The sequence below is a fragment of the Cyanistes caeruleus genome, chromosome 6, assembly GCF_971803275.1.
Source record: "Cyanistes caeruleus chromosome 6, bCyaCae1.hap1.1, whole genome shotgun sequence".
Lineage (NCBI taxonomy): Eukaryota > Metazoa > Chordata > Aves > Passeriformes > Paridae > Cyanistes > Cyanistes caeruleus.
In genome coordinates, this window is record NC_141706.1 from 51,333,183 (window position 1) to 51,361,043 (window position 27,861).

The 27,861-nt window shown below is 38.8% G+C and overlaps 1 protein-coding gene across 4 annotated transcripts; it reads left to right on the forward strand.

Moving 5' to 3' along the window:
• Nucleotides 1-2,912: 2,912 nt before the first annotated feature.
• Nucleotides 2,913-26,571, forward strand: ZC3H14 (zinc finger CCCH-type containing 14). 4 transcript variants are annotated; one of them, XM_086894219.1, is made up of 17 exons: nt 2,913-3,058; nt 3,819-3,861; nt 7,094-7,208; nt 10,108-10,148; nt 10,492-10,687; nt 11,022-11,442; nt 12,873-13,033; nt 14,136-14,236; nt 16,371-16,526; nt 17,969-18,043; nt 18,510-18,666; nt 20,197-20,420; nt 22,428-22,548; nt 23,466-23,602; nt 24,636-24,730; nt 25,582-25,688; nt 26,290-26,571. In XM_086894219.1, the coding sequence occupies exons 1-17, from the start codon at nt 3,023-3,025 to the stop codon at nt 26,294-26,296; spliced, it is 2,193 nt and encodes a 730-aa protein (XP_086750345.1). In that variant the 5' UTR covers nt 2,913-3,022; the 3' UTR covers nt 26,297-26,571. The 4 variants fall into 4 exon arrangements, with proteins under 4 accessions (XP_086750345.1, XP_086750343.1, XP_086750344.1 ...); XM_086894221.1 differs by having other exon boundaries at nt 3,050-3,486; XM_086894217.1 differs by lacking the exon at nt 3,819-3,861 and having other exon boundaries at nt 2,932-3,058.
• Nucleotides 26,572-27,861: the final 1,290 nt, after the last annotated feature.

Genomic DNA, 27,861 nt, shown 5'->3' on the forward strand with positions numbered 1-27,861 from the left:
GTTTTTTTAAGAAAAAGAGAGACATCCTCCCTTCTAAGACAGGTTTTTGGAGGGTTGTTTGGTTGGGGTTTTTTTCATCTTAGTCTAAATACGTGATTGCAGTTTGAGTGTATCAGGCAATGGTAGAAGTTGATGCAAATATTTACCTTATTTCAATTCCAGAGGAACTCTCCAGCATTTGTACTTTGTAATTTTTGGAACTTTGTATTGACTAAAGGTAAAACAGAATGTTGGAAGTAAGCCAAACAGGAAGCAAAATCAGGCACCCTAAAGGCAGAAAATTTATATGCAAGCATATATTCCTCAGCCTAATGGAGAGTTACCTGTTTGTGATAAAAACACAGGCAGGATAACCCAGAAACTGCTAGTTAAAGGGGCTTTCCCACAGTTCTGAGACAATGAAGAAGTCATGAGGAAAAATATCTTAATTTACACCATGCAAAATAGTGACTTCATGAACTGAAAAGTCAGAATACCTCTAGTTCTAAATCTGAAAGCTGTTCTCTAAACAAATTTACTTTATTCATCATGTTTTGGTTCTGAAGCCTTCCTGTTTTTCATCATTCTATTTCTTATTTGTGAGAGAGCAAGAGATGGCTGGGTCTTTATGCATGATTATGTATTTCTGATGGTAGTAGAGAGGAGTGCTAGAAAATGACCATACCGTATGTCTATTACATGCTTGAAGCCTGCAATTTCATGTGTGCAAGATTCATTTTTACTTATAGGGTGCTGTAAAGTGTTGAACATGTTCAACTAAGTAACTAATTAAGGTTATAGAATTTTCCTATTAGAAGAAAACAGGCAGTTTTCCTACACAGGTGCAGAACTTGAAGCAATGAGCTCCTGCTGTTATTTGCAAAGGAACGTTTTCTCAAACACAGTATCTTTTTCTAAAGTAAATCCTTTACTTATGAAATAAACTCAATTCTTGTCTCTGTACTGCAACAATTCTTTTTCCAATAATACAACATAGTACAACATAATTGAAATCTTAAGAAAGCAAAATATGTCTCTTAAATGTTAAAATGGAATGGTGTAATTAAACCAATTTGTTACTGGTTGCCTCTCACTGTAACATCAATATATTCTAAGTGGAATCAGGCTAACAGCTCAGATCATTAGCAATAATTAGTCTAAACTATCTGTATGATGTTTGATTTATATTAGGAACAGTGATGCAGAAAGGGATTAATACAGCTGTTAAGTACAATGCCTGGAGTTTATTTTAATCAGTGGCATTACTTGTAAAAGACCCTTTGTCTGTAGGCTGGGCTTTGTATAATATTACTACTCATTAAATCAGCTGAAGTGAATCTGGGGTATGGGTGCAAAAGATAAATTGTTTGCCTCAAGCATTAGTTCTTTTTTGTTTACTATTATGCTTACCTTGTAGGCTTTTCTCCACACTGCTTTTCCTCCCTTGCAACTGATCCCCTGTAGCAGTAACACCCGTGGATGCTTGTACGGGGGGTGTGTGTGTGCGGCTAGTTTTGGTAGTGGAGGAGGTACAGGGGTGACTTCTGTGGGAAGCTGTTGGGGCCTTCCTCTATGTCTGATAAAGAAAATGCCAGCCAGCTCCAGGACGGACCCTCCACTGGCCAAAACCAGCCACACACACCCAGCACAGTTCCATCAGTGGAACTGGTAGTGCCTCTGGAATGACATTTTTAAGAAGAGTGGAAAAGTTATTGTGCACAAGCAAATTTCAGCCAGAGAGAGGAATGAAAATATGGAATACGAACAGCTCTGCAGGAGCCAAGGTCAGTGCAGAAGGAGGGGCAGGAGGTGCTCCAGACACCAAAGCTGAGGTTCCCCTGCAGCCCCTGGTGCAGCCCATGGTGAGGCAGCTGTGCCCCTGCAGCCCAAGGAGGTCAGTGGAGGAGCAGAGATCCACCTGCAGCCCACGGAGGTCAGTGGAGGAATGGAGATCCACCCGCAGCCCACAGAGCAGCCCCGTGCTGGAACTCATGGATGCCTGGGGGCCGTGAACCTGCGGGAAGCCCGTGCTGGAGCTGGCTCCTGGCAGGGCCCGTGGCCTTGTGAAGAGACGAGCCCATGCTGGAGCAGGTCTGCCGTCGGGACTTGGGACCTTCTGGGGGATCCACAGTGGAGCACCCTGTCCCCGAAGGACTGGCTGTACCTCATGGAAGGGACCCATGGCAGGGCAGTTTGTGAGGAACTGCAATCCATGAAAAGGATTCACATTGCAGCAGTGAGTGTGGAGTCTTTGTGGCAGACTGTTCTCCTGGGAGCAGGAGAGAAGAAAGCAGTGTCAGAAAAAACAGATGATGAATTGATCATAACCCCACTCCCGTTCCCCTGTTTTGGGGGGAGATGGGTAGGGAATCAGGAGTAAAATTAAACCCAGGAAGAAGGAAGAGGTGCAGGGAAGGTATTTTACGGTTTGGGCTTATTTCTCATTATCCTACTCTGATTTGATTGTTAATTAATTAAACTAATTTCCCCAAGTCTTTTTTGTCCATGACAGTAATTAGTGAGTGAGGTCTCCTGTTCTTGTTCTCAACACATGAGCCTTTTTGTTATATTTTCTCTCTCGCCCTGCTGAGAAAAGGAGGTGATAAAGAGGTGGGCACCAGGAAACCTATATAGCTGTAGTGTGGCATTAAAAGTTACTTGAATACTTTGTGTACGGTTATACCATAATTTATTTGTTTTTTAACGGATAACTGAATATTCAGTGTGTGCAGTTCTCGAGAAAGAGCATGAATATTGGAATGACCGCGGAGCTGTTGCTCTGGCATTCAGAGTTCCGCTGGCTCCCCGCTCCGGCAGTCAGCAGCAGGCCCCCGGGCCATGGCTCCGCTCCACGCCGCTGCTTCCCGAGCCCCGCGCTGCGGCCGTGGAGGGGCGGGCGGTGCGGCCGCCGCCCGGCAGGGGGCGGTGCCGGCGGAGGCCGCGCGCTGTGCCCGAGCGGCGCTCGGTACCCGCGCGGGCGGCGGTGGGAGCCGGGCCCGGGGCCACAGGGGACGGGGCGGGCCGGGGGCGGCTCGGCGCGGCCATGGAGATCGGCACCGAGATCAGCCGCAAGATCCGGGTGAGACAGAAGCAGCCGGGTCGCTCCCTCCGCCCGCGGCAGGAGGCCGGGCCCGCTTGTGGGGGCAGGCCCAGCCGGCGGCTGAGGCACCGGGCCCCTCCGTCAGAGAGGCCGGCGGCGGGGTCCTCGGGACTCCCCGGGGAGGGCGGGAGCAGGAGAGACGATTTTGTGGGAGGCGGCGCCGGGGCACCTCTGTCCCCCGACGGGCAGCTGCCAGGTGCCATCCCTGTCCCGGGGCTGCGGCTCTCGCCCTGCAGAGCCCGCCCGGCCCCGGGGCTGCCCGGGGGACGCGCAGCTTGGCCGGGTGTGAGCCCCCGGTACCGGCAGGGCCTGTCAGCGGCTCCCACTCGGCAGTCACAGCCTGGAAATCCCGGCAGGGTTCTGTTTCCCTGCTGAGCCGGGAATGACCTTTTATCAAACCATCTTAGGTTAGTTTTCTTTGCACCTTGTGAGTCCGGGTGGTCTCTGCTTAAAAAAGGACAGCTGGGACTTGCAGGTTGAATGGTAGCGTCAGGATCGGCACTACCATTGGTGTGGTCTATCGGAAATAGGGTAGAGAGAGTGAGATTCCGTTGATCTGCTGTCAGTCCCTCGCTGTTAGTACGTTCCTATCCTGAGCAGTAGAAATAGGAAAAGTTTAACATGTTAAACTACTGTGTGCAAACAGTAAATGAGAGAAACTTTTCTAAGCCTCCCACTTCTTTGCAGACAGAAATACTTTGTTGATCCATCCCTTAAATAATATTTCATTATTTTTTAGGGTGCTATAAAAGGAAAGTTACAGGAGCTGGGGGCTTATGTTGGTAAGTTTTGTCATGTGTTCAGCAATCTTCTCTAGATCATTTTTGTTATGCAGGAAAAAACTAGCTTAGCTAATGGAACTTACTATTACCTCTGTTAATGCATACAGAAGCCTTAAGCATGAGAAGAATTACCTGAAGTGCTGGACTAATACTTCATAAAATACTATATTCTAAGAATAAGATGAAGCAGTATGTTAACATCAGTACGTGAAGAACTGAAGAAAATAACTAAGAAGTCAGTCTAATAGTCTTTCCCTTTAGAAATGGTGGCAAGGGGTTTGAAAGAAAAACAAGCCATGATGTGAATATCTAAGGAAATTTCTTTGAAGCATTAGGAGAAGCATTATACAAAGCAAGAGCCTTGGAAATACATCAGCAGTTAGCTGTGACCACTCTGAGGTGGAATCAGTCTTTCTTAGGCATATTTTTAACAGCTCTTGAATTCAGGGTGAGGAGTCTGTTGATATTAGGAGACTGGATAAAGATGAGTGAGTGGCTTAGGAAATTAAAAGGCCACATCAGAAACATTATGTGGGACAAACCTTTAAAATGTGAGAGCTTGACTGTTAAGGAAAAGACTGAGAGCTATGATGAGCTAATGATGATGAAATACATGCTATCTGAATCTTAGAGGCAGAGGGAGATTTTATTTTGGTTTGTGACAGCAGGGGTGAGCAGTGTGAATATCTGTGGTCTTCTGGATTTGTTGTTTCTGAATCCAGGAAGAAATGAATATTGCACTTCAGAGCAGCTGTTTTCTGCAGCAGTAAAAGTTGGTAGCTTAACACAGCATTCCATTGGAAACAAAATACCTCAGTCCTGAAACTGCATTGTTGTTGTCTATGATTCTTGGATTTCAGGTGAAAAAAAGGAATTGAGAGCATAATTTAGAGATCCTGTGAGTTGCAGGGCCAAGTTCAGAGTTTGTAGTTTGAGCATGAATTAGTCTCTTTTTCCTATTTCAAGGGAGGAATTGTATTTATGGAAAAATGTATTGGCTTCATAGAAGGGAGTTACTTAGGAGCTGACATTCTGAACTCAGCTGGTGCCTAGGAACTGTGTTTAGAACTTTTTAATTGTAAAATCGTCTTTTGCACCGTCTCAAAGCTTGTCTTTTTAAGTAACTCATTGTTTTTTGTTTGGTTTGGATTTTTTACCATCATTCCAGGTTTCAGTTTCTCAGTCCTTGATTCTTTGCTTTCTCCTGTATTTCTGAAATAAAAGTCTTTCTTGTCTCTAATACTAAGATGCTGGTAGAATACTAGCCATCTCTGATTGCAGCTATGACTGATTATTCTTTCTTTGTTTTCCTTCTGTCTCTTGTATTCAGAGGACAGGTTTCCTGTATTCCCAGGATGAACAAAGTCTGCAGTTTCTTCTCAGTCAGCTTCTGAACTTTATATAACTTTGTATTCTTTATAGCTAAGTCTGTCTTGCCTTGGCCTCTTCTTTATTTTTATACCAATGTTTCCAAAATCCTGTGATTTTTCAGATTTCTTTTCTTGATTAGAGTATTTTGGACAACTCTTCCAGTACTGTTTTTCAAAAACTCTCCATTTCTTCTTTCAGGTAACTAGTAAAATGTTGCTTCTCCCTCATTCTATCCTCTGCACAGGAACCATGCTTTTGTTTCTTTCTGACACTGCTAATTCTTTTCTCTTGAAAAGCCCTATATATCAAGATATGTTGAAACTTGTTGTGTAGCGCTTAAAAAGGAAATATTCATAGATGTGAAGCAGTTAATTATTCATCAGTTAGGAAATTTTTCAAAAGGCTGTAGTTCCACATGCAGTTTAAGTTGGCATAAGCCAACACAGATACCGAAAAAGTTTCTTTCCTTCATATATCATACTGTTACACAAACTGTTATACTGGTAATTGTGCTAACTTATGTTTTCATCTGTACTTAAAATATCCTCTTTACTTTATCATGTGCTGAACCACCTGAAGAGCTTATTATGTTTAAAAGTAGTGTGGCCAATGAATAAAAATCATACTTAAATTCCTAAGTCTGAACATTAGTCCATCTTGTGCAACTTGTAGTTTGCAGTAGGAAAAAAAAAACAAGCACAAATCAGCAACAAAAAAAACCCCTGAAACAAACAAAAAGTCACCAAAAAAACTGAGGGATTAAGCTAGTAATGGGTTATGTTGGTACAAATGAGTAGTGGTAGTGCAGGTGCAAGTATAAATGTTATTTTTGTGGTCTAAGGTAGAGATAAGTTATTTACAGTGTACATATACATGGAAGAAAGACAATTCCTTTCATTTGGATTTTGATTTCTATTTTTAATTTTTTAGGTCTTTTTAGTTTTGTGTACTGTTGTAGCTTGATTAAATAAGCACAGCTGTATTAGTGCCTTGATTCAAATTCGTAATTTGGGTAGTATTTCCCAACTGTTCTTGCTTACTGTTGTTATGTTCATGTCATGCCATGGAGTAGAATTGGAGAGCATGAGATGTTTGATTAAACTTAATTGAAGTCTGTGATCAAGAAGCACAACTAATGCCTTTGAGCAACAATTGTGCCAGTCAGTCCTTCAGCAGAGGCCAGAGCTAGGCCAAAGTGAAATGCCAAACACCAAATTCCCCAAACTCTTAGTGTGGTAATGTTGAGCTCTAAGCACCTTCCTATGCATTCTGATGAGTGGGAGTACCCTGTGTGCAAGGGAATGGGTTTCTCACTGTGTATGAAATTGCATACATTACAGAATAGAAATTCGTTCTTGAGGTAGCTGGGATTTGTTTTTATTTTTGTAGGTAAAAAATCCGGAAGTTAATACAGTTTTGATTTGTTTAATGCACATATCAGAAATGGATATTTATTTGTTTAGTTTTGTAACCATAGGAAATTTGACAAGGATGAGGTGATGAATATTTACTAGATATTTATAGGTATTTGCTAGTATTCAAGAAAAAGAATATAGGCAGCAGAGTGGCTTTCTTTTATCTTGTTCTTCTTTCCGTTCTGTTTACTCACTTTTTAAATACATTGATCTTCAGTTTACGCTCTTGTGAAGTTGATGATCTTATATTCCTTGCTTGTAGATGAGACTTGTATTGAACCTCAGAGGAAATGGAAGTCTTGTTAGTTTGCTTACCTAATCCTCTGCCTGCACAGTCTTTATAGTAAGACAGAAAAAGTTTGGTTACATGTTTAAAAATGTTTTCTATGATTTATGTCTTCCATGATTTATTATACTTTAAAACAACATATTTCTCTTTCTATTAGATGAAGAACTCCCTGATTATATTATGGTTATGGTGGCCAATAAGAAGAGTCAAGAGCAGATGACAGAAGACCTTTCCCTTTTCCTTGGAAACAATACTGTCAGGTTTACTGTCTGGTATGTTTGCAAGCTACTTGTCACACTTCTTATCAGTAGTGCAGGACTTCTTTCTACAAGTGACACTTGGCATTTTAAAAAGCTATTTAGCTTCCCATTATGTAATTTGCTTTAATAAAAGCTCCTACCTTGCATGTCTAATAAGTAAATTAGTTTTAGTCTGACCCTAGTTAGGCTTTTGAGGTGATAGTTAGATGGCAAAGGACTGGAGGAGTCATTTGTTTATAAGCCAGTCAGATTTGTAAATGAAGTGCTCAGGTAGTATGTTGACTTACAATTATTCCTGCAAAGCCCACTGTGAGCATGAGTGCCTTGTTCACTGCAGTTAGATGTAAAGGACCAATCTGTTTGCTTTAATGCTAACAGTGATTCAGATTGCTGTGCATGAGAATTACTATATCAGGGCAGATGAGCAGTGGATCTAATTCTGTGTACTGTCTTTGACAAGGCTTAGCACCAAATGCTTAGGTATTCCCACCTCTCAGGCTGTTTATTTATTACCACCACCCAACTCTAAAAACCAAAAGTAGAACCTCAGAATTACTGTGAACAGGACAAGTTAGCAACACTCCAACTCTGCTGTCAGCTTCTGACAATGTAGGTTCATTCATTCTATGCTGCATGACAAACTTAGCCATTATATTTCACATGCATTTTCTAATACTGAATTTGTTTTACAGTAGAAGCCTGTAAATAAATCCGCATTTCAGACATTTGACTCTAGAGATTTTGTTGCTTTCAGAGTTGTGTATTTTTTCAAGTTAATCTTATTTCTGAATCTCCTATCTGATAGAATTTCAAGGAGTATTTTTTGGTTTTGTATAGATGAGAGAAGTACTATAATTTTTATTCTTTTTCAGTTATGCTTTCTTTGACATTTTCATACTGATAGTTTAAATTCACTTCCAATATTTCTTATATGTAATTAGTTCTTAGGAGCTTTTCCGTTACTGAATAGGAGAGAGAAACATTTTAGAAGTTGGTTATGTTATGAAATCATAAACATTGACAAAAAATGAAAAACAGTTCCAGCTATTACAAATCACTGTATTAGCTATTTAAACAAATGTATTTCTAGGTGATAGTGTAACTTGTGTGGATATAGTTTGATTTTACTAACACAGGTTTCATTTTTCTCCTGGCACTTGTCAAAAATATTATAAAGGAGTACTATTAAGCATGGATCTTTTTTGAAAAAAACCGCACAGGTATTTCTTTGCTGCCTTTTGTGGCCTGCGTAGGCAAAACTTTTGGGTTTCAGTGTATCAGGAAGTCATGCAGTTGTCTCTCTCATAGTAGTTTTGGGAATCAGACAAATCAGTGAAGTTTACAAGTGGATTAGGATGTATCTCCTGTACTGCAGTTTTGACTGAATCCTGATATACAGTCAGAAATTGTGTAGCAGAAAACACTTTCATGGCTTTGTAAATGGAACTAAAACTTTATTGAAAAAATAATAAATATGTAGAGAAAGCAAATTTCAGTGAAGAAATCAAGATAATTTTATATATTTATATTTTATATGGTGTATTGACTATATGCAGATGTTATACCACCAGCTGGTTTTGACACCTGCTTAAATTTTGAACATAGTGACTGTTTTAACTCTAAGTGAGTATGCTCATTACATATATATTTATATAGATAGATACAGATATAAAAATACAAACTTAATGTTGGAGTGCTTTATCAGGTACCAAAGTACATATTGGTTAAAAGAAGGACAGATGATAAGATGAAACCTATGAATAAGCTGTGAGGGGACTGGTGAACAAGTGTTACATAACATTGTAGCTGGCAGTTTTGTATACTTTTTACTTCTCCTAAATGCAGTCTAGAATGTTTCTGTTCTTAAACGTTGGTTAATTACAGTACTCGGCAAGATCTGCCTTCCTTGGTTTGTCTCTGTAAGCTAATAATTTGGGCCTTTTGGCATAAGTTTCGCAGCAATTATGACAGACCTGGTAATCCTGCTGGTTGGCCACCACTTCTTACTCTGAACCAAGTGTCAGATCAGTTAGCCTGAGGTCAGTATGAAAATTGATCTGCGTCACCAGAGCTCAGCTGACAAGTGTTCTAGTGAAAGCTCACAAGGAGAATGAGTATAAGCCTTCATTATACCCACATGCAGTCTTTTCAATATGTTCTTGTTCCTTAGCTCCTTTCTAATATTCAGTCTAAATTATGGACTTGCCCATTATCACGTTTGAATTCCAAGTAAGATATGAATTTAAGTGTTCAGGTTTTTTTTCTTTCTTCTCACTGCAATATGTGTTTATTTTTAAGCAGCCTTATTGTATTAAAGCCCTGTAATTTTACGTGTTACTTCAGCTTAGTAACTTTTTCACAGGCAAAGGGCAAGTTTGGTACTTCACTGAAATATTTCTGATCACCAGCACATCTCTGAAAGTATTGTTGGTATATACAAAGCATGCTGGAAGAATCCTGAGAATGCTATGAGTTATATACTGTTTGAGTTTGTACTTAGAATTATGTTTAACTCTGCTGTGTAATTAAAGTTTCATATACAAAGTAAAATTTTAGGCTATGCTTTAGGCTTCTAACTTAGGTTTTTTGAATCTTTTTGATACTTCATTGATTGTAGTGAAAGGTGGGTAGTATTTGCTTTGATATATAAACCGACTAAATGCCAAAAGTAGATGATGTGATGAATACTCTGCTTGCATGTACAAGACATACAGGAGATACGATACTTTAAGCGTCCCTTTTGAGATCAAACATACTTTGGTTGATTGAAAATGAAGTCTTAGAAAAGGTGCTTGTCATAATGATGGAAAGGCAGTGGGTCTCTGAAAAGTGGTTAGTCTGAATGTAAATTAAGGTTTTTTATTTCTCCTATTTCTCTTTCGCTTCCTTCAATGTCCACTGTCTATTTCAGGCTCCATGGTGTTTTGGATAAGCTGCGATCTGTGACTACTGGTAAGTAAGAAAAGTAATTATGAGTGAAGGTAGGCTTATTTCTCCTGTGTAGTGCTATATTTCTAATGAGTTGCAAAAATATCTTGTCTGTTTTGTTAATTTTTTGTTTATGTGGTCTTTTGGATCCAGACTGTTAAGAAAATTTCTTTTTATTTTGAGATAATTTATTTTTGAGTCTAGTGTCTGTGTGTTTTCTCTGTTTCTTGCTGATGTATTCCAGGCTTTCAGCTTGTTGTATTTTCAGGCATGTGCAACATCTTGTTTGCAGTTTTGTAGCTACATTTACTGTAAAATTTGTATTGCTATGCTTTAATGTGAAAGTGAAAGGTACCTATCTCCACAGAACCAACCAGTGTAAAATCTTCAGAATCTAATATCTTTGAGAGCAACCTGCCTTCCAGCAAAAGCAGTTCATGTGTGAGTGATGAGAGGAGGCGTGAGGATATCTTGCCACCTCTTGCAGTGTCAAGCACTCGGACTGAAAGAAATGACTCCAGAGTTTCAACCAGCTCACAGGAGCAGAGGAACGCTGCTTCCAGGTAAGGCTGCTGGCTACTTCCTAGTACACCTTCAGATATCAGTAGTTGTATGAGTGTTGTAGCCATTCTGAAGAGTGCAGACACTTGGAAAGATACAAGTACTTTTGAAGAGTAAAGCATTGCTATAATTTGTTGTATGAAAAACATTAAATCAGAACTCTGTTCTTTAAGCCACACATGGGCTTAGATTAATTAACCAAACTGAAAATAAATGTTAAATTCATATAAACAGTAATACTGTAATGTTTCTTCCCTCCTGGCTTTGATTAAAAGACAGTTCTCATTTTCTGGGACTTGACTTGTGGATAACAGTTGGCAATTTCTTTTTTATCAGGCAGTCTTGTGAAGATGGTTCTGCATCCCGCTTAACATCTACTGTCAAGCCTTTGCGGGAATTGTCACCTTCTGAAGCTGTAATTGACATTAAACCTGAACCAGATGATCTAATTGATGAAGACCTAAACTTTGTGCAGGAGAATCCTTTGTCACGGAAGAAACCTATTGTGACTGTAACTTACGGTTCCTCTCGTCCCTCAGCCGAGATCTACCGGCCACCAGCTGTCAGGAGTGCAGATGGCAATGCGCACGTGCCCAGATTGTCACAACAGGGCAGCTTGCAGGAGAGCCGGCAGTCAGACACACAAGGCTGCAGGTCTTTGGAAACAGGCCAGCTGTGCAATCCAGAAGCATTTGGCAGCTTAGCAGAAGGTCACAGACCCACCTCCAAACTCGGTGCTGATAAAGTGGGCAGTGAGGTTAGTACAACCTAAATTATTGCAAAAGTTTATTCTTGTTAGGAAACTAAATTGCTATGTACACTTCAGTAAAATCTTGACCTCAGAGAAATCAAAAGACTTTTGTTACTGGTACCAGTAGGTTTGAGATTTCATCCTTTGTGTCCACTGGTAAAAACAGATTGCATAATTTGACATCATTATCTGGGAGCTTGCTGCATCTCAGAGCTAATTACCATGTACATCTTCCTGTCATATTGATTTGGACGGGTTAGCACATTATTGAGCTGCACATGATGAATCAGAAATTATAATTCTGATCTTAAGGTCATTGAATCATTGTGATCTTCCCTAAGTGCTGTGTATACCCCCAGCTTTACACAGTCCAGTAAATCAGAATTTTTGGTATGCTGTTTATTAACCCAGATACATTGATGATGATGATTCTATTTAGAACTTTGTTAGTTTAGAATTCTTTAGGATGTATGTTGCACAAGGACATACTAAAAGATGACTGCTGCCCTAAGTACTTTGAAGGCCAAGCTAAGCCAGGCAGGGTGGTAGTCCTAGCTGATAGACTATGCACTTGAATGAAGAGCTTTTTTGAGAGGAGTGAAGATAGTTATGGCTCCTAATGTTGTTATGAAGCAAATATTTTACATACCTTGTATTGAAAGTGCATCTATGTTTGTTGCAGCTCATAAAGTTCTCTGTCTTTGCCACTACTTCATTCTGTATAAAGGATAATGAATATTATTTGGAAATCTAGAATGCTCTACAAAGATACATCCTGGTGTCTTAGTTTTTGAGAATGGAGAAGTGCAAATAAGAATATAGTGATTTATTTAATGTTGTACATAAATCACTGATGAATGTCAGGGACGTCTCTCCTTGGAAATATTTGAAAAAGGTCTTGTGAAACTTCTATTACTGTTTCATGAATAATGTCCAGAAGAGACAACAGGGGCCTTGAACTGTCTAAACTGGACCATCCTGACTATATGTAACAATTAATATCCTTTGGAATATATAATTTCCTTGCTAGAAATGAATCCTTAAATTTATCTGAAATCAGAGTTGATACAGAGGAAAAAAGTAATTTATACTGATTTCACTTTTCTCTCTCACACTTTTAACATACTTATCTTGAAGAATACTATGAATGTCTTTGGAAAACCCTGGTTTTCTGTAGGTGTTGGATAATTTTTCTATACTTGAGAGGGTTTTTTTTGAGTTTGCTTTTTTTTTTTTCCTAAATTTTGTTTATAGTTATGTTTCCAATGAGACGTTTCAGTGTCTGATTTTCATATTATCCAGTGCAGTCACTTGTACAACTGGAATGGAAGCTCTCCATCTCCTGGCTCCAAGTGGAATTGCAGTACATTCTTTGCTGGTTTACTGATTCGTGGTTTATGCTAAATGAGCTGTTTTGCCTGGTCTGTATGTTGTAGGAGGAAAGCTCCAGGAAGAGGCGGCTGCCTGTTGTAAGCTCGGTAGTCAAAGTGAAAAAGTTCTGTAATGATGGAGACGATGAAGAGGAAGAGGAAGACTACGGATTGCGAACAGGAAGCATCTCCAGCAGCGTGTCTGTACCTGCAAAGCCAGAAAGAAGGTACTGAAGATCTCCATGATTCTGGGTTTTCAAGAATTAATATAATGCATGAAAACTTCGGAAGTGGGGAAAATCAGTTTTCACTTTGGAAAACTGACAGGCAAAATTTAGTAAATAATTTTAATATTTTTTATACTTTCTCACAACTCTGTGGAGGAGATGCCTGTTTATGCCATCCTTTGCCTTTAGTTTAGTAACCTGTTTCCATTATTGCATGCAAGATGCAATAGAGTGTGAATTTTTACATTATTTGGGTAAAGTTTACTGGCAAAAGAACAATAATGTTGACATGTTTCAGACCAGGTATTTCTTTTGTTAAATTAATTTTTCAGTAATTTGATTTATTTTCAGGAATTGTTTTCAAATCAGTTATCATTTGTTCTTTAAGGTGATTTTAACTTTTCAGACAGTCTTCAGAGGTTTTTTGTTTTCTGCTCCCTAATTCTAAGTGTCAGGCATTAGTCAAAATACATGTCTTTCGTATCTTATTTTTAGCAATTGAGGAAGAACATTTAAACTAGAGAGGAGATGTTAGCTTTTTTAAGTGTTTACAGTGTTATCTTTTATGAGATTTATTTTAAGCTAATACACTGTACTGAATTTATCTTCAGCACCATAGCACATTTATCTGATTTAAGCTTTCTTATTGTTGATATTAAAGACAAGCAGAAAGCCTTTTTTTTACAAATAATATGTTTCTGATAGAGTCAAATTATGCAGCTGGACCATATTTCTCAGGATGGCTGCATAATTATTGGTGCCAGCACAAACATAGCAAGAGATAAGTGGTGGGTAGAGGTGGGAAGAAATTAATGGCAGAGGGCCTTTCATGTGTTTTTACACTGCTTTTTATCATGATTTTGCAGCAGCTTAAGTTGAGAGGTGAAATCACACATCTGGACTTACATTTTTTAGAGAATTTTGTGGATCTCCATCCACTGAGAGAATAGATTAACTGAAAACTATTTTGGATAAAATAATTGTAGAGGATAATTTCTGTTAATATTATTCCTATGTTAACCTGTTGAAACAACTGTCTTTAGCATGGTTACTGTTGCTGTGCAATCTTATGCAGAATTATTTTTTTGTTTATTTCCTTTAGACCTTCATTGCCACCTTCAAAACAGGCCAATAAGAATTTGATACTGAAAGCAATCTCTGAAGCACAGGAATCAGTTACGAAAACAACCAATTATTCGACTGGTAATTAACATTGATTTTGCTGTGTAATCTGAAATATTTTCAAACTCTTTTGTGTAAGTCCAAGCTAAAGAAAGTGCTTAGAAATAAGACAGAATACTAAATAGCAAATCAGTTCCACATGAGGGATTTACCACATCTTGTTTCATTTCACTGATGTTCAGTGATGAACTGTGAAAACATAAACAAGGGAGAAAAGTGGTATTTAAAACACATTAATCAAGACAGCAAGTCTGTGAAGTGTATAGATACAGAATGGAAGGGCCAGAGTATTCTGAAGTCAATAGTCACCAAGGGAAAATGAATCAGAATTACTTGATCTTTTTTCCCTTTCTTCATTCTCCTTCTTCCTTCTGAGAGGGGAGGAGAAAAAAGGAAACGAGAAAAAAAATGAAAATGCACTGGATATAGGTAATAGAAGTGCAAAATAATGAGTAACAAAGACTGATGTACATCAGGATATGTTGATAAGTATCTGGATGTGTATGATGATGTGTACTGGCCTTTAACAAGGCTGCAATTTCAGTTCAGTGGTTTTAGTTGCAGTTTGACACAGCAGTTGAACAGCTGTCTGTGTGTGTATGTATTCAGTTCTCATAGCTAGGAGAGACTTCTGAAGAAGGGCAAATCCAGCTGTCGTCTTGTGCTTTCATTTCATTGGGCATTCATAAATCCACATGTTGTCAGCAGGACACATTGCACCACGCCAGGGAAGGAGCATTCACTAAACTATTTAAACCATGGCTTTTATACTATCAGAAGTAGAGCTTTTATACCCTCTGAAGTCTCTTGCCTGCTCTCTTTCAAACTGTAAGAAACAGTAGTTTGAGGTGATGTAGAAAGCTCTTCCTGTGTACAAAGCAGTATGGCAGGAAATGAGACATAGCTAAAAAAGTCTAAATTAATTAAAACTATTGATCTTTTTAATAGTAGTGATCTTGTAGTTTGACTTACCAACATGAGAATATTTCAGTGGAAAGACCAGACCACTTTGTTGTTTAATACAGATGTGATTCGTGAATTTTGTCTGAAATACCACGCAGGTTCTTCCACTTCTTCAAAAGTAATATTTAACTTACTTTTTAAAGTATTTTGGATGGAATATGGAAGTAAATTAATTTAAAACACATAGGTAAAACAGAACAGTAAATTCATAAATGTATCTAGTACTTGAGTGGTACCTTTTAGTTGCTTGTGTCAGAAGCTAAATGCTGATTTGGTACTCAGCCAAGGGAAGAGTTTAGCTTCTCACAATCCGGTCCGACAGTTTTAGCAGAAGCCAAGTAAAGAAGTCAACATGTTGTCTTGCCACCCCCAAATTCCAAGCCACAACTATCTTTACAGAGATTTAGAGCTATCTGAAAGGAGACTGTAGCTTGGTCAGGGTCAGTCTCTTCCCAAATAACAAGTGATAAGACCAGGGGAAATGGCCTCAGGTGGTGCTGGTGGAGATTAAGATTGGATATTAGGAAAAAATCTTCATGGAGAAGGTGTTCAGGCATTGGATCAGGCTGTCCAGAGAAGTGGTGGAGTCACCATCCCTGAAGGTATTTAAAAGAGGTGTAGGTGTGGCATGTAGGGACATGGCTTAGTGGTGCACTTGGCAGAGGTGGTCTTAGGTTTGCACTTGGATTTAGTGATCTGAAGCATCTAAGTGATGCTACAATTCTGCTATTAAGTTTTGTATTCTGTTTGTAAGCACTTTAGCAAAGGGTAGCTAGTAGCATCATATGAAGGTGCAGTTTGATCATCCATGATTTTATATATATGAAAGATGGAATGAAAAGTGATTTAAAAACTATCAGAAAATACCACTTTAATTATGTGTAGAAGTGGATGAATGAGTACTTCGCTATTGTCACTCTAATCCTTCTTACGCTGTTTTGTCTTAGAAGTAAGTGCTCTGAGGTGCAATTCAGGGCGCTCTGTGCACATGAACAAATATGCTTGCACACTAAGAATTTTGCAGGTAGCTTAAAGATGCTTTTTGTGGAGACGGATGCTTGGGATTTTTGTTTTTCTTTGTGTGTGTGTGTAGGAATTTGTGAGAGTTTTTTTAACACAATATATCTAAAAACAGTACTATTGTGTGATTGGGTAGTGTTTAAATTATTTGCCATTGTTTCTCTATTTAAAGTTCCACAGAAACAGACTGTTCCAGTTGCTCCAAGAACTCGAATTAGCCCAGAAGAATCACAGCTAGAAGTAATTCATGTGCAAAGCAGACTGCCTATTCTGAGTTCTCATCTTCAAGTAGAAGAGCCAAAGGAGCAGACAGTTGAAGAAATTCAAGGTCATCTGATAATATTCTTTAAGACTTTATACTAGGGGATGTCATTTTACAGACTGAGCAGAGAAAAGGAAAGGAATGGTTTTAAGTCTGCATTAAAAGTCGCATGCAGAACTGCCCGGAAGACCATGCAGCTTTCTAAAGCAGGGCTGTCAGATAGATACATGTATCCAAACACACACACAGACAGCCTCAGAGGAATTAATCTATGAGCAGAGAATGTTATACCATTGTGGCATGTCACTGAAGAATAGTTTTGCATAAGGACTTTTATTTGGACAGCTTCTCTTTTCCCCATCCTTTGCATATTTTCCTTAGTATGTTGTAGGAGTAATTCTGTCACAAAGCTTAAGTAAGAGTGAATATACTCTAGAGTATTTGCAACACTTTTCCAGCCTATGAATAGTAAAAGATTCTTTCCAACACATGGTTTCCACATAGATGGTTCTAGTGTTTAATTTTTCAGTTTAAATATAATACCCTATTTAGTCTTACAGGACAGCTGATACCAGGCTTTGGTTTTTACTTCTGTTTTGAATATTCTAAAGTGCATAACATTTAAAGGCAGTCAAAGTGCCTTTTCAACATGGTTTTCTTCTAGAGGATGGGGTGTTGTCTTTGTTAGTCACAAGGACTCATAGAAATGAGGCAGGGAAAAAATATTTCTCTAAGTATTTACTTTATACTTTCTAAGTGTTTAGATATTTAGATAATTAATAGAATTTGGTTTTGAGTAAGAATTTTGTTACATCATCCCATGGTCATTGTTAAGGAATGGTAAACATTCATTATTTAAAAAAGTTTTTTGCAGTTTCTTATTCCTCACATAGGTGTATTTGGAACCTTTCTGCCTCCCTTAAGTAGTTGAAATTGTAACTGTAAAGTATGTGAGAAAAAGTTTTATCAGCCTTTGAATTAATGCACAGAAAATAATTATGCTAAATATTTTTACTCATTTGCCATTGAAATGGAAATGACAGCTTGCTTAGGAAATTTACAGAAAGCAAAAATAATTTTTTTAAACCATATCTCAAGTGTAGAACAGTGCTGTGCTGATTCACTTCAGCTCTTAAGAAGACTGTAAAGTACTTCCTTGTTAGTTGCTTTCCTCTGTGTGTGTTCTCTGGATGGCCAACTCCTCTACAAATGAGGAGGGAAAACTTGGCCTTAATCAGTTGCTGTGCCCACAGACCTCATTTGTGCTGAGCAGCGATTATGGGAATGAATAGTGTCCTACAGTACTTAGCTTTTGCCTTGTTGCTGTTCCTGAACCAATGAGAAAAGGGTTCATAATAATGAGAATGGCTTTTGTTGTTGTTTTTGTTAAAATTGTGAATGTTTTTGTTGTTGATTTTTTATTGAAATAATTAGAGAGTATGTCTCAGTTCTCTATAGTATCATGTTGACATGCTATAAAATATGCTTCTTATTGCTCGTCTTTTTAGGAATTGAACAAAAGGAGCTCTCTTGTCGGCTTCAGATTGATCCTATGATTGAAGATGCCTTGCAAGTGACTCAAGGTTAAGTCTTGTGATCTTTTATTTTCGAATCTAATATTATTGACCAGTGAATGTTAAGATACTTCGTTTCAATTAATTATACTGATTTCTACAATTTTCTGATTTCTACGTCTCTAAGGAATGAATGCATTACATTAGTAGCTGTTCAGAGGATGAGAGATTTGGGGGGAGGGTGGATGGACCCCCTTCAGTGCTGTTTCAGCATAGCCATTCCATTTATAAAATTTTCTGATCTGGCCTAATATGGCTTATGGCTTCTGTTGATCCACCTCTGTGGAATTAACTGGGAAGTAAAAATGTTTTCTGGAAACTACTAGGAAGAAATTAAAGTAAGATTAGCTCATTGACCATTTAAATTGATACTGTAAATAATTATAATACTGTAATAATTACTGTAAATAATAAATACATAATTAAATATGTACCTTACTTTACTCTTTTCTCTGTAATTCTTCTCCCAATGCAGATTACTGTGACCCAGAATCTATGGTCCACTCAGATACTCGGTGTTTTATCCTGAAGAAGCCCAAGTTATCAGAGGACATGGCACCACAGAATCAGCAATTGGGAAAGAAGGGTACAGAGGCAGTGCGAGTTCACTCAGGACGTCTAATACAGACACGGTAAAAAGCTTCTTCTTTTAGGACAGTTACTAGTGAAATTGATTGTTTGTGGTTTAGATGGAGCCATTTGGTCAGACTTGTGCTTTGTCAGTTCAGTTAGGAGGTGTGAAATCATGCAAAATGGACTGACTATGGAAAGCAGAAGAAAAAGCAGGGGCATTAAGCCTCCCAGAAATCCTTCTAAATGGAAAATAATCCTAGGGTCAACTGTTGCTTGAGCATGTCTTTGATTTGCAAGAAAGAAGAAGGAACTGAAAAGTACTGTTCTTTTTTCTGATTTCTGAAATCTTACTCAAGTAATCATTTTGCTTAGATTGCCATTAGTTTTATACTTATTTCACCCTTTGATTACATTTCATAAGAAACATTTTTAATACAGTATCGAGTGTGTTGAATCCTTGGCAGTGATTTAAGGCTCCTTACAGGAGAGTTTGACCAGGAGAAGCTTAAAGTTCATATCAGCTTCAAATAAAGTTCCAGTTAACAAATAGTCCTGCCTGTTACAAGTTAAAACCACTCTGAACAGTGTGATGAACTTCATCATGTGGGCTGCTGTGATTGAGAATTTCTGGTGTTTCCTTTCTGTGGGTGGCTTTTAGAAGCCTATGTTAATGGAAAACAAAACCAACACAGAGCAAATGACTCCAAAATAACCTGGCAATATCACAGTAGAAAGCTGTGACTGCTATAGGAGAGAGGTTAATTTTTGTATGTGAATAGGTCAGTTTCTGACTGCTTCAGTCTGAAAGTTCTAGCTTGTGATGTTTTCAATGTTCTGGTTTCTATCTTAAAGGCATTCTGCAATGTAGTTGCTTTTAGCCTCATTTCATAGAGAAGCAAAGTTTATCCCATTGCTGTTTGTCAAAGATGAGAATTCCACAGTTCTCCAAATACATAGAATCACCTGTCATACAGGAAGCCCCTCAGGTGAAATGGATGGGATGTTGAAAGACATGAGAAAATGTACGTGTCCCCTGTTTTAATGCTCCCCTTTATCCATGCTGACTACTGTCAGATACAGGACCCTAAGCTACACTGACCTTTTTGTCAGGCTGAGTGTCAAAGTTAGTATCAGTATTGACATGACTGTCAATACTTAGTATCAATATTTCAATTCTCTCATCCTAGTTCTAAAAACTTTTACACCACTGTTTCATAATGTGCTTTTCAGTAATTTTGTGGAGACACATGTTTTGTGTGTTAAAAGGCTTATAATTCTAAGAATGGTATTTGCTCTCTTTTTCTGCCTCAAAATTGCAACTTCCACAGAATTGACTGTAAATGAGCTTTTGAAACTGTCTGTTGAGCAGAATGCAACAAACTGAACTTGTACTTGAGAGCTGTAGTGCTTATTATTGCCTCATGGGGACCTGAAGGCTGTTAACTGGTGTGCATTACTAAAAGAAGGTCTGCTACTGCTTGACTCCCCACTGATAAACTTGTACTACTTTCACTCACTAGCACAGCTCACATTCACTCAAACTTCTTGAGTCAGAAAATCTAAATTTACTACATTTCTTTTTTTGATAGAGATCAGTTTGCACAGCCAGAGAAACCTGCTAGTCCCAAGTTCATTGTGACACTGGATGGTGTGCCCAGTCCACCAGGATACCTTTCTGATCAGGAGGAGGAAGATATGTGTATAATGGAAGGATTAAAGCCAGTTACCCATCACATGTGTGCTGGCAAAGGATTAAAAGGTCTTCGAGCACAGCAGATGCAAATTGTAACAAGGCAGCTGGAGAACTGTGATGGTAATTATACTGACCAAGAGGATCTAACCTTGGTGTGGTGCTTTGATCATGGTTACACCTCCTGGATGTATCATTCTTAAGAAACCAAAGTCTTCAAATTAGAACATTCTTTAGGCAAATGAAATGTGGGAGTTCAGTGGGACCGTCTTCTCAGAAGCTTTTGTCGTGGTGTACTAGACCAGTATGGCATGTGGTAGTTCTCCATACATCTCAATATTGGTAAAATTGGCTGGTTGGTTTTTGGGGTTTTTTTTGCAAATGCAGTTGATCTTCATTGCCATTAATCTGCCCTTCTGGTTGATCTGTTATGGTTTGTCCCTGTGCTGATGGACAGGAGATGTTACAGTTAACATAGTAACATGCCTTGAACTTACAAAAATACCTCAGACAGTATTAATGTTTCTCTTGAGGGCTGTGACACCTAAAGGAGCCTGTTAAATGTAAGGTGTTGGTAGAGTCCAGTGGGTAGCACCTGAAAGCAGAACTTAACAGTGCATGATTTTACAATAAGTATATTGTCTTTCTTTATTTCTTTTGAATAACACGGGAAATTGCTTTCTGAACCAGGTTTGAATTGTTCAGAATGCTGACATAGTGATAAAAAACACAGAGGCTACTGTTTTGTCATAGACCTGTTGAATACTTGCCTGAGGGCTGTGCTTGGATCCATGTTTTTTACTTAGCTTGCTTAAGAAAATAAAGATCTTTATTTTCTGTTGTAGCAGTGTATCCAAATTTCTGAACTAAATAAAGAATACTATTTGATGCTGTACTGAGAACCCTTAAATTTCATGGCTCCAGCTGTAAACGTGTAATGTAATTATGGGAGCACCATAGAAAAAGATCTTTTAAGTCCACATCCTTTCAGTCCCCTTGCTGCAGAAGTACTGCATTTATCAGGCAGCCTTAAAGATTAAGGGAATGTTGTGTATTCATACACTTTACCAGCGGAGAGAAACTGTCATTGGAGTACTTCCTTGTGAATCCGTGCTTTCCTGTGTGTAGCCTCATACTCCTCACCAAAGCTGTTTGATAGAGGAGAGTGTTGTCAGTACAGTCCTAGCTCTGTTAATGATTCCTGTGAAGTAGCAGGGATCGGACTGAAGGTGATACACAATCAGATCCATGTGGAAGTGATCTGTAAGAGCCAGTGTGGTCCTACAACAGGATTTGTTGTAGGAAGGATTATTTGGCTTTGGTATGTTGCAAGGAGAAGGCATAAATGAGGCTAAGGAAGGAATAAAGCTGGAGCAATTTGTGTCAGTAGGATCAGAGAGGGAAGTGTAGGCAGTGCTGGAAAGCTTTGAAAAGCCAAAGGTTTAGGCAGATTTGGGAAAATAACACAACAGCAACATTTGTCTCAACGATTGTCTGAATTTTGAAAATAAGGTGTTCCAAGCAATGTTAAATAGGGGAAAGTCAAAGTCCCATGTTCCTGTAAGAGTAGTGAAAGTATGGAATGCTTCACCTTAGAATTTCTTAAAATACTTTTTGGATTAGAGTCTGGGTTCAGGTAACTGAAATGTCTGAAGAAATTCCATAAAAGTGATTCTTTTTCAGTATATGGCCCCATAATAATAAATCTGATTAGTGTAAAAATTGATATTTTTACTTTCATCTCTTGAAAAAGGAAACATGGCTATAATTAACTCATGGCTCAGCAGAATAGTCATAACTCAGGTTCAGTCAGAGTCAGTGTCTTGTCCAAGTCTTTAAATCAATTCGGATTTGCAAAGAAAACTGATTTATTTTGCTTGTAAACAGTGCAGATTTGATCCTCTATCACCAAAAGGCAGCTGTCAGTCCAGTATTACAACTTTTCATTTTATGGTTCTGAAAATTTTCTTCAGAAAATATGATCGTACATAAACTTTTACTATCATGACTTTTTTGATTAAGAAAGAAGTACAGTGAATTTTGATTATGCTAGATGGCTTACAACAAATTGCATATAGAATCTTAAAGGTCCAACTTGAGGTTGTTTTTTTCTTCTTTCTTACCATCCAGTGGAAATGGAAGACTTAAATATGCTGCAAAAGCAGGAGAAGGTGCTGGAGCGCTGCAAGTACTGGCCTGCCTGTAAGAATGGAGATGAATGTGTGTACCATCACCCCACACAGCCTTGCAAGTGAGTGGTACAGAGCTCATCCACTTGAAATGCTATTTTGATTTTTATTCCAATACTGCAAACTTCTGCTCTGTGTCAGTAATATTCCAAGGCAGCACAAACCTGTCAGGGCAGGATCAGAGCTAGATTATCACACTGTAATTCCTTCTGTTTTCCACCCCTCTCCAAGTGTCAGAACACAGGGGTGGCAGCTGCAGCCTTGCAGAAGAAAGCTTTAGTTTTAAGTACAGGCTGGTGTTCCTGAGTTGCTTAAAGATGCAGGAGTTAGTGTCTTAAAAGAGTAGGCCCTCCTCTGGCAGCTGTCACAGTGCTTTTGAGGGTTGGGTTGTTGTTACATAGTAATACAGAGATCCTGGGTTTTAAGTTTGAAAGGGAAGGTGAACTCTTGAATGTGCCCTGTGCATTTGACTTCTCTTCCATAAGCAGGAACAGTCCAGAAAAACAGTGTCTGTATTGAGGTAACTCTTACCAGATTGGGTAACTTCAGTTACTCGGACATTTTAATTACCTTATAAAATCTGGTGTAACTAAATTCAAAATAAAACTCTTTGGAGAAATCTGTGTTACTTAGGGAACACTGCAGCCCTCTCTGGGGAAGGTCTGATTTCACATTGCCTGTGACACACATTAAGAGTGACATGTCCTGGGTTGCATCAAGCAATTTGGTGCCTGAGAGTGAGGTGGTTCAGTTTTTCACTTGCATGGAGGGAGGTTCTGCAGGAAAGGAAGCTGAGTGCAGGTGTGTGGGTGCACAGCTCATGCTCTACACTACATGTCCCACTTGGGAAGGAACCAAGATGTGCCCCAGCCCTGCTGCACCTCTGGCTTTCTGTGATATTCTGGCTATTGTGTGCAACAGATGTTTGGGGATTTTGCTCCAAGTAGGAGCTTTTGACTCGATTTTTTTTTCCCCTCAGAGTTTTTCCTAACTGCAAATTTGCTGACAAATGCCTGTTCATCCATCCAAACTGTAAATATGATGCAAAGTGCACTAAGCCAGACTGTCCTTACACTCACGCCAGTCGACGAAACCCCCATCCAGCTCCTAAACCAGGTGAGCACATCTTGTTTTCTGAGATTTAAATGGAATTTGCTGGAGGGTCCAAAACCAGTATTTTTGGAAACAGAAACGGACAGTGATGAAAAAAAAAATTTACTTGAGTTGACCACATTTTGTTACAACTCTTAGTGTAAGATGAAGAATAATAATCCAGTGTTACTGCAAAAACTGTTACCAGAAAAATCCCCCAATGCTGTTATGCAAGAGTCCATACAGAAGCTGTGCAAGGCCACAGTGGTGACTTGTACAAGTTGTCCAGTTCTCTGAAGGAATTAGCCAGCACTGCAGTTTTGCTCAGATTTTTTTCTTAAATTGGACACATATTGTACCAAGGGCTTGTGACACATGCTGAAAACAGAGGCTTCTCCCTTTGAACATTTTTTTCTTTAATGCCAGTGTAGGAGTGATGGTGTAATGATGAGGTGACTTTTGGGGTGAGTTTACTTGCTGAAGGCAGTAGCTGTGTTTGATATGGGTTGGTGTTGCTGAGCCTTTGAACCATGCCAAGGTGCAGGGCCTTTACTGCATAATCTTTTGGAAGTTTAATTTAGCCCCTAGTCACAGTTCAGTGGAGTTTTGTGACCTTGCCAGAAACCAAGTACAATGTGTTTGTCTGCAATATCATTTCCAGCAGCTCCTCTGTATTCCTGGAAGGTGCAGTGCCTGCACTTCTCAGTCCAGTCAGTTGAAACTCTAACAGGTTTGCTGCTGCAAATTTAACATTTGAGATTCTCTGCCTACCAGAATCTCTGTGTAATTTGTTGGAAATTTTGCCTTGACCATGGTACTTCCTGTCCTGAAATGGTGAAGAACCAAGTTAAATGATTACCCGATAGCCTTGTTCTAATCCAGGATCCACTAACTGCATTGGAAAATGCTGTCTCTATTTCATGCTGAACTTTGGTGTATTATAAAATGGAATTTTTAGCAGAAGGATTGATATATTTAAGGTTGTGTGGCGCTGTCTTAAAAAGGCAATTTGATCTGATCCAGACTCACTTCCTGTTGTTTTTGTTTCTGCTATTAGCACCCCTGCCCACCCTGTCCATATCCTCCAGTAGTCCGCTGTGTAAGTTTTTTCCAGCTTGTAAGAAAATGGAGTGTCCATTCTATCACCCAAAAGTAAGATATATTTCCTATCTTCCTTCCTTTCTAGAAAGAGACTTGAAACATGCTACTTTGGGACAGGCTATGTTACTAGGATTTAACACTTTCTGCTTTTACTTTTCACATTTTAACTTTGCCTTATAAGCAGAATACACAAAAGTAGTGACTTAAGGAATTTGGAAAATTACACTTATTAGTAATCTTTCTACCAACTGCTGCTGGGGAACTTCGAACAGGTCATATCTCTTTTCAAAATATACTCACCCAGGATGCTGGGGGCAGAGAGGAGCCTTTTGGGAAGGAGTTTGTCTTAAGACTCTTAACTCTTCCTTCAGATATGCTGCAACATACAAAAACTTTGAAGACTGCCCAGTTACCCTAAAATGTATTAATGTAATCTATATATCTGTATCTATACTACAGGAGTCTATTGCTTGGGTACTTCTATGGATTTGTGTCCCTGCATCTAATGGCAGGAAGTTTAGTGCTTTTGCAAGCCCTAATAATGCTGAAATACCCATGCTCAGATATTATTAGCCAGATACTCTGGCTTTTCTCACCCCTCAGGTAATGCTGTGTTATGCTCCCAACTTGTACACAAAGATCAATTCAAACTGAACTCTGTAAACTCTTGCAAGCAAAGGAATTTCCACCAGTCATTGCAGTGGCAGCCTGGGAGCTTGAAATTCCTAGTTGGTACTTTTTAAAAAGGAGTTTTTGTCACTGGGCTGAGCTGGTTGCACTGGTGGAGGGGGGTGTTGGCTCAGTTGCAGGTGAGATATGTCAAACAGCAATTCAAGGGTCACAATGCAGCTCAGCATGTTCAGGAGTTCAGACAGCCTCTTCTGAAATACTTTTGGTTTTAGCATTGTAGGTTTAATACACAGTGTACAAGACCAGACTGCACTTTCTACCATCCCACTGTTGCTGTACCTCCGCGCCACGCCTTGAAATGGACTCGAACTCAAACCAGGTGAGAAACATTCTAAACCTAACCAAGAAAAACAGTATGTTGGGACATTACTAACGTAGTTTTACTCACAGAAGTAATGTGTGTGTGAGGAACAACAAAGATGTATGGAGCTATCCCTTATAGGCAGCTTTCTTTTCAAGACAGCTGTGCTGCTGTTTGGTAGTAGTTGTATAAACATTAACTAACGTGATGCAACCAAGTGGCCTGCAGCTGGGATAGGGCAGTCACTGGAATCCTGACCTGGACAGGTGGTGTTCTCTGAGTTGTATTTGAATAAAGCTGAAAATCCTTTTACTGTTGTTTTCTCTTGTGTCTAAGCTGTGTTTTCCACAATAGATTCAGCTGTTTCTTTGAGTGCTTCTGGTAGAGCAGCTCCTTCCTGTCATCCACCTGTGCTTTCATAAACCGGTAGCAAAAGTCCCAAAGCTGTAGCTATGGCCCTGCCTTAATGTTCATGTGATCTAATGATCTTTTCACTCCAACTAATCCCTTGTGCAAAGGTTTCAACCATTACAGGGGTAGGGCAAAAAGCAGTTCTCAAATCATTTTTACAGAGGGGTAGAATTGTTCCTTATGGAATTGTTTTTTTCTTCCTTCTCAGTGAATGAATATGGTACAAGCTGGGACTGAGCTTTGCCTCCTCTGGACGGTAGCGGACAGGAGGATTAATGACCAGGACACAGGATACTAGGGAAGATTCATACATTTTGGACTTTGAATATGCATTGTTTTCATAAAACGAGGTTGATTGCATACTTGAAATGTCTCTAATTTTCCAAGTTTGTAAGTTTGGGCAATTTTACATTTTTTTTACACTGTAAGAAGAAAACATCTGTGTAAGGAAAGTTTTACTTTAAATTCCATTAAAAACCTTCAAAGCACATTTTGTCTTCTGTGTGGGTAATGTTCCTTGTTTAAGAGTTGGTGTGTTGAAGAAGAAAGTATGGCAGCAGAAGTGCTTAGAAAGCTTATTTCTGTGTTGGGATCAGACTGGAAGTACTTTTTGTCCAGCAAGTATTTGGTACAATGCCCAGGCTGCACTGCTGTCCCAGCACCCAGGGACTCAGCTGTCCACCCCAGCAAAGGCACAGAGCAAATGCTTTGTCTTTTGGGTGTTTTTTCAATGCAATGGTTGTCAGTCCTTCTGCTCTCTAAAATGAGGAAAAAAAGACAAGGGAAACAAACTGCTTCAGAAGCCAGAACAATTATAGAATTACTAATACTGTTCTCCCCTTAAAAAGCCTATGAGCTGCCACTTCACGTGGAAATAGGTACTCTGAGGTATCTCCATTTATACCAAGAAGAAAATTCAGCGGTACTTTCTTCTAAGGAATTCTTTCCTACTGGACCCACTGTGGTCTTCTCTAGATGGTTCCTGTGGCTTACATGGCAAAAAAATAATGCACACACATGCCCATAAGGATGGTTAAGTGGTATTAAAATGATGAAAAGTGTTGAACAGTAACATAAATACACTTTTTTATTAAATCTTTTTTATATTTTGGGGAACTACATTTTCACAAAAATATACAAAAGAATTTCTTTTTACAAATATTTACATTCAATATCAGAAAACAATGATAGCTACATATTTTGAACTTAAATTTGACAAATATAGTTTTGAATTCCGAAACTTAACACTCCAGGAAAAGTATTTTAATTTTTTTTTTAAATAAAGTACTCAAAGTTCATATTCAAATTTAAAAAAATCTTAATTAATGCAAAAATCTGACATTTAATTTATATATATTTATATATATATATATATACTTTAAATAAACATACATAAACATTGTTACAGGAATTAGGTGTTCATGATGGAAACCAAAATGGAGTACACTTAAACCGATGATCCTTAATACAGTAATACATGACCATACCTTTGGACTAGTTTAAAATACCTTTTTTTTTCTTTTTTTTTTTTTTTCTTGTTAAAGCAAGAGGGATTATCTGACACACTCCATAATGAAACAACAAATCTGAACAGACAACTGCATTTTAAGCTTAAAGAACTACAGTAAAATATTTTTGGAAGGTGACCTGACAGGGACTGGAGAGGAGAGGATGTGCTCTGGTGTTGTACAGAGCACTGCTGGAATGGGTTTCCAGATGAAAGACTGCAAAGAACATTATTTTTCTACAGAATTTCCCAATACCTTCATTAGCTGTCCCT

Bases quoted from the DNA above. Each gene is read 5' to 3' on its own strand.
- ZC3H14 (XM_086894218.1), top strand. From the start codon at position 3,023: ATGGAGATCGGCACCGAGATCAGCCGCAAGATCCGG. The intron at 10,149-10,491 runs GTAAGTAAGAAA...CTATCTCCACAG, and splicing joins GCTGCGATCTGTGACTACTG to AACCAACCAGTGTAAAATCT. The intron at 11,443-12,872 runs GTTAGTACAACC...TGTATGTTGTAG, and splicing joins CTGATAAAGTGGGCAGTGAG to GAGGAAAGCTCCAGGAAGAG.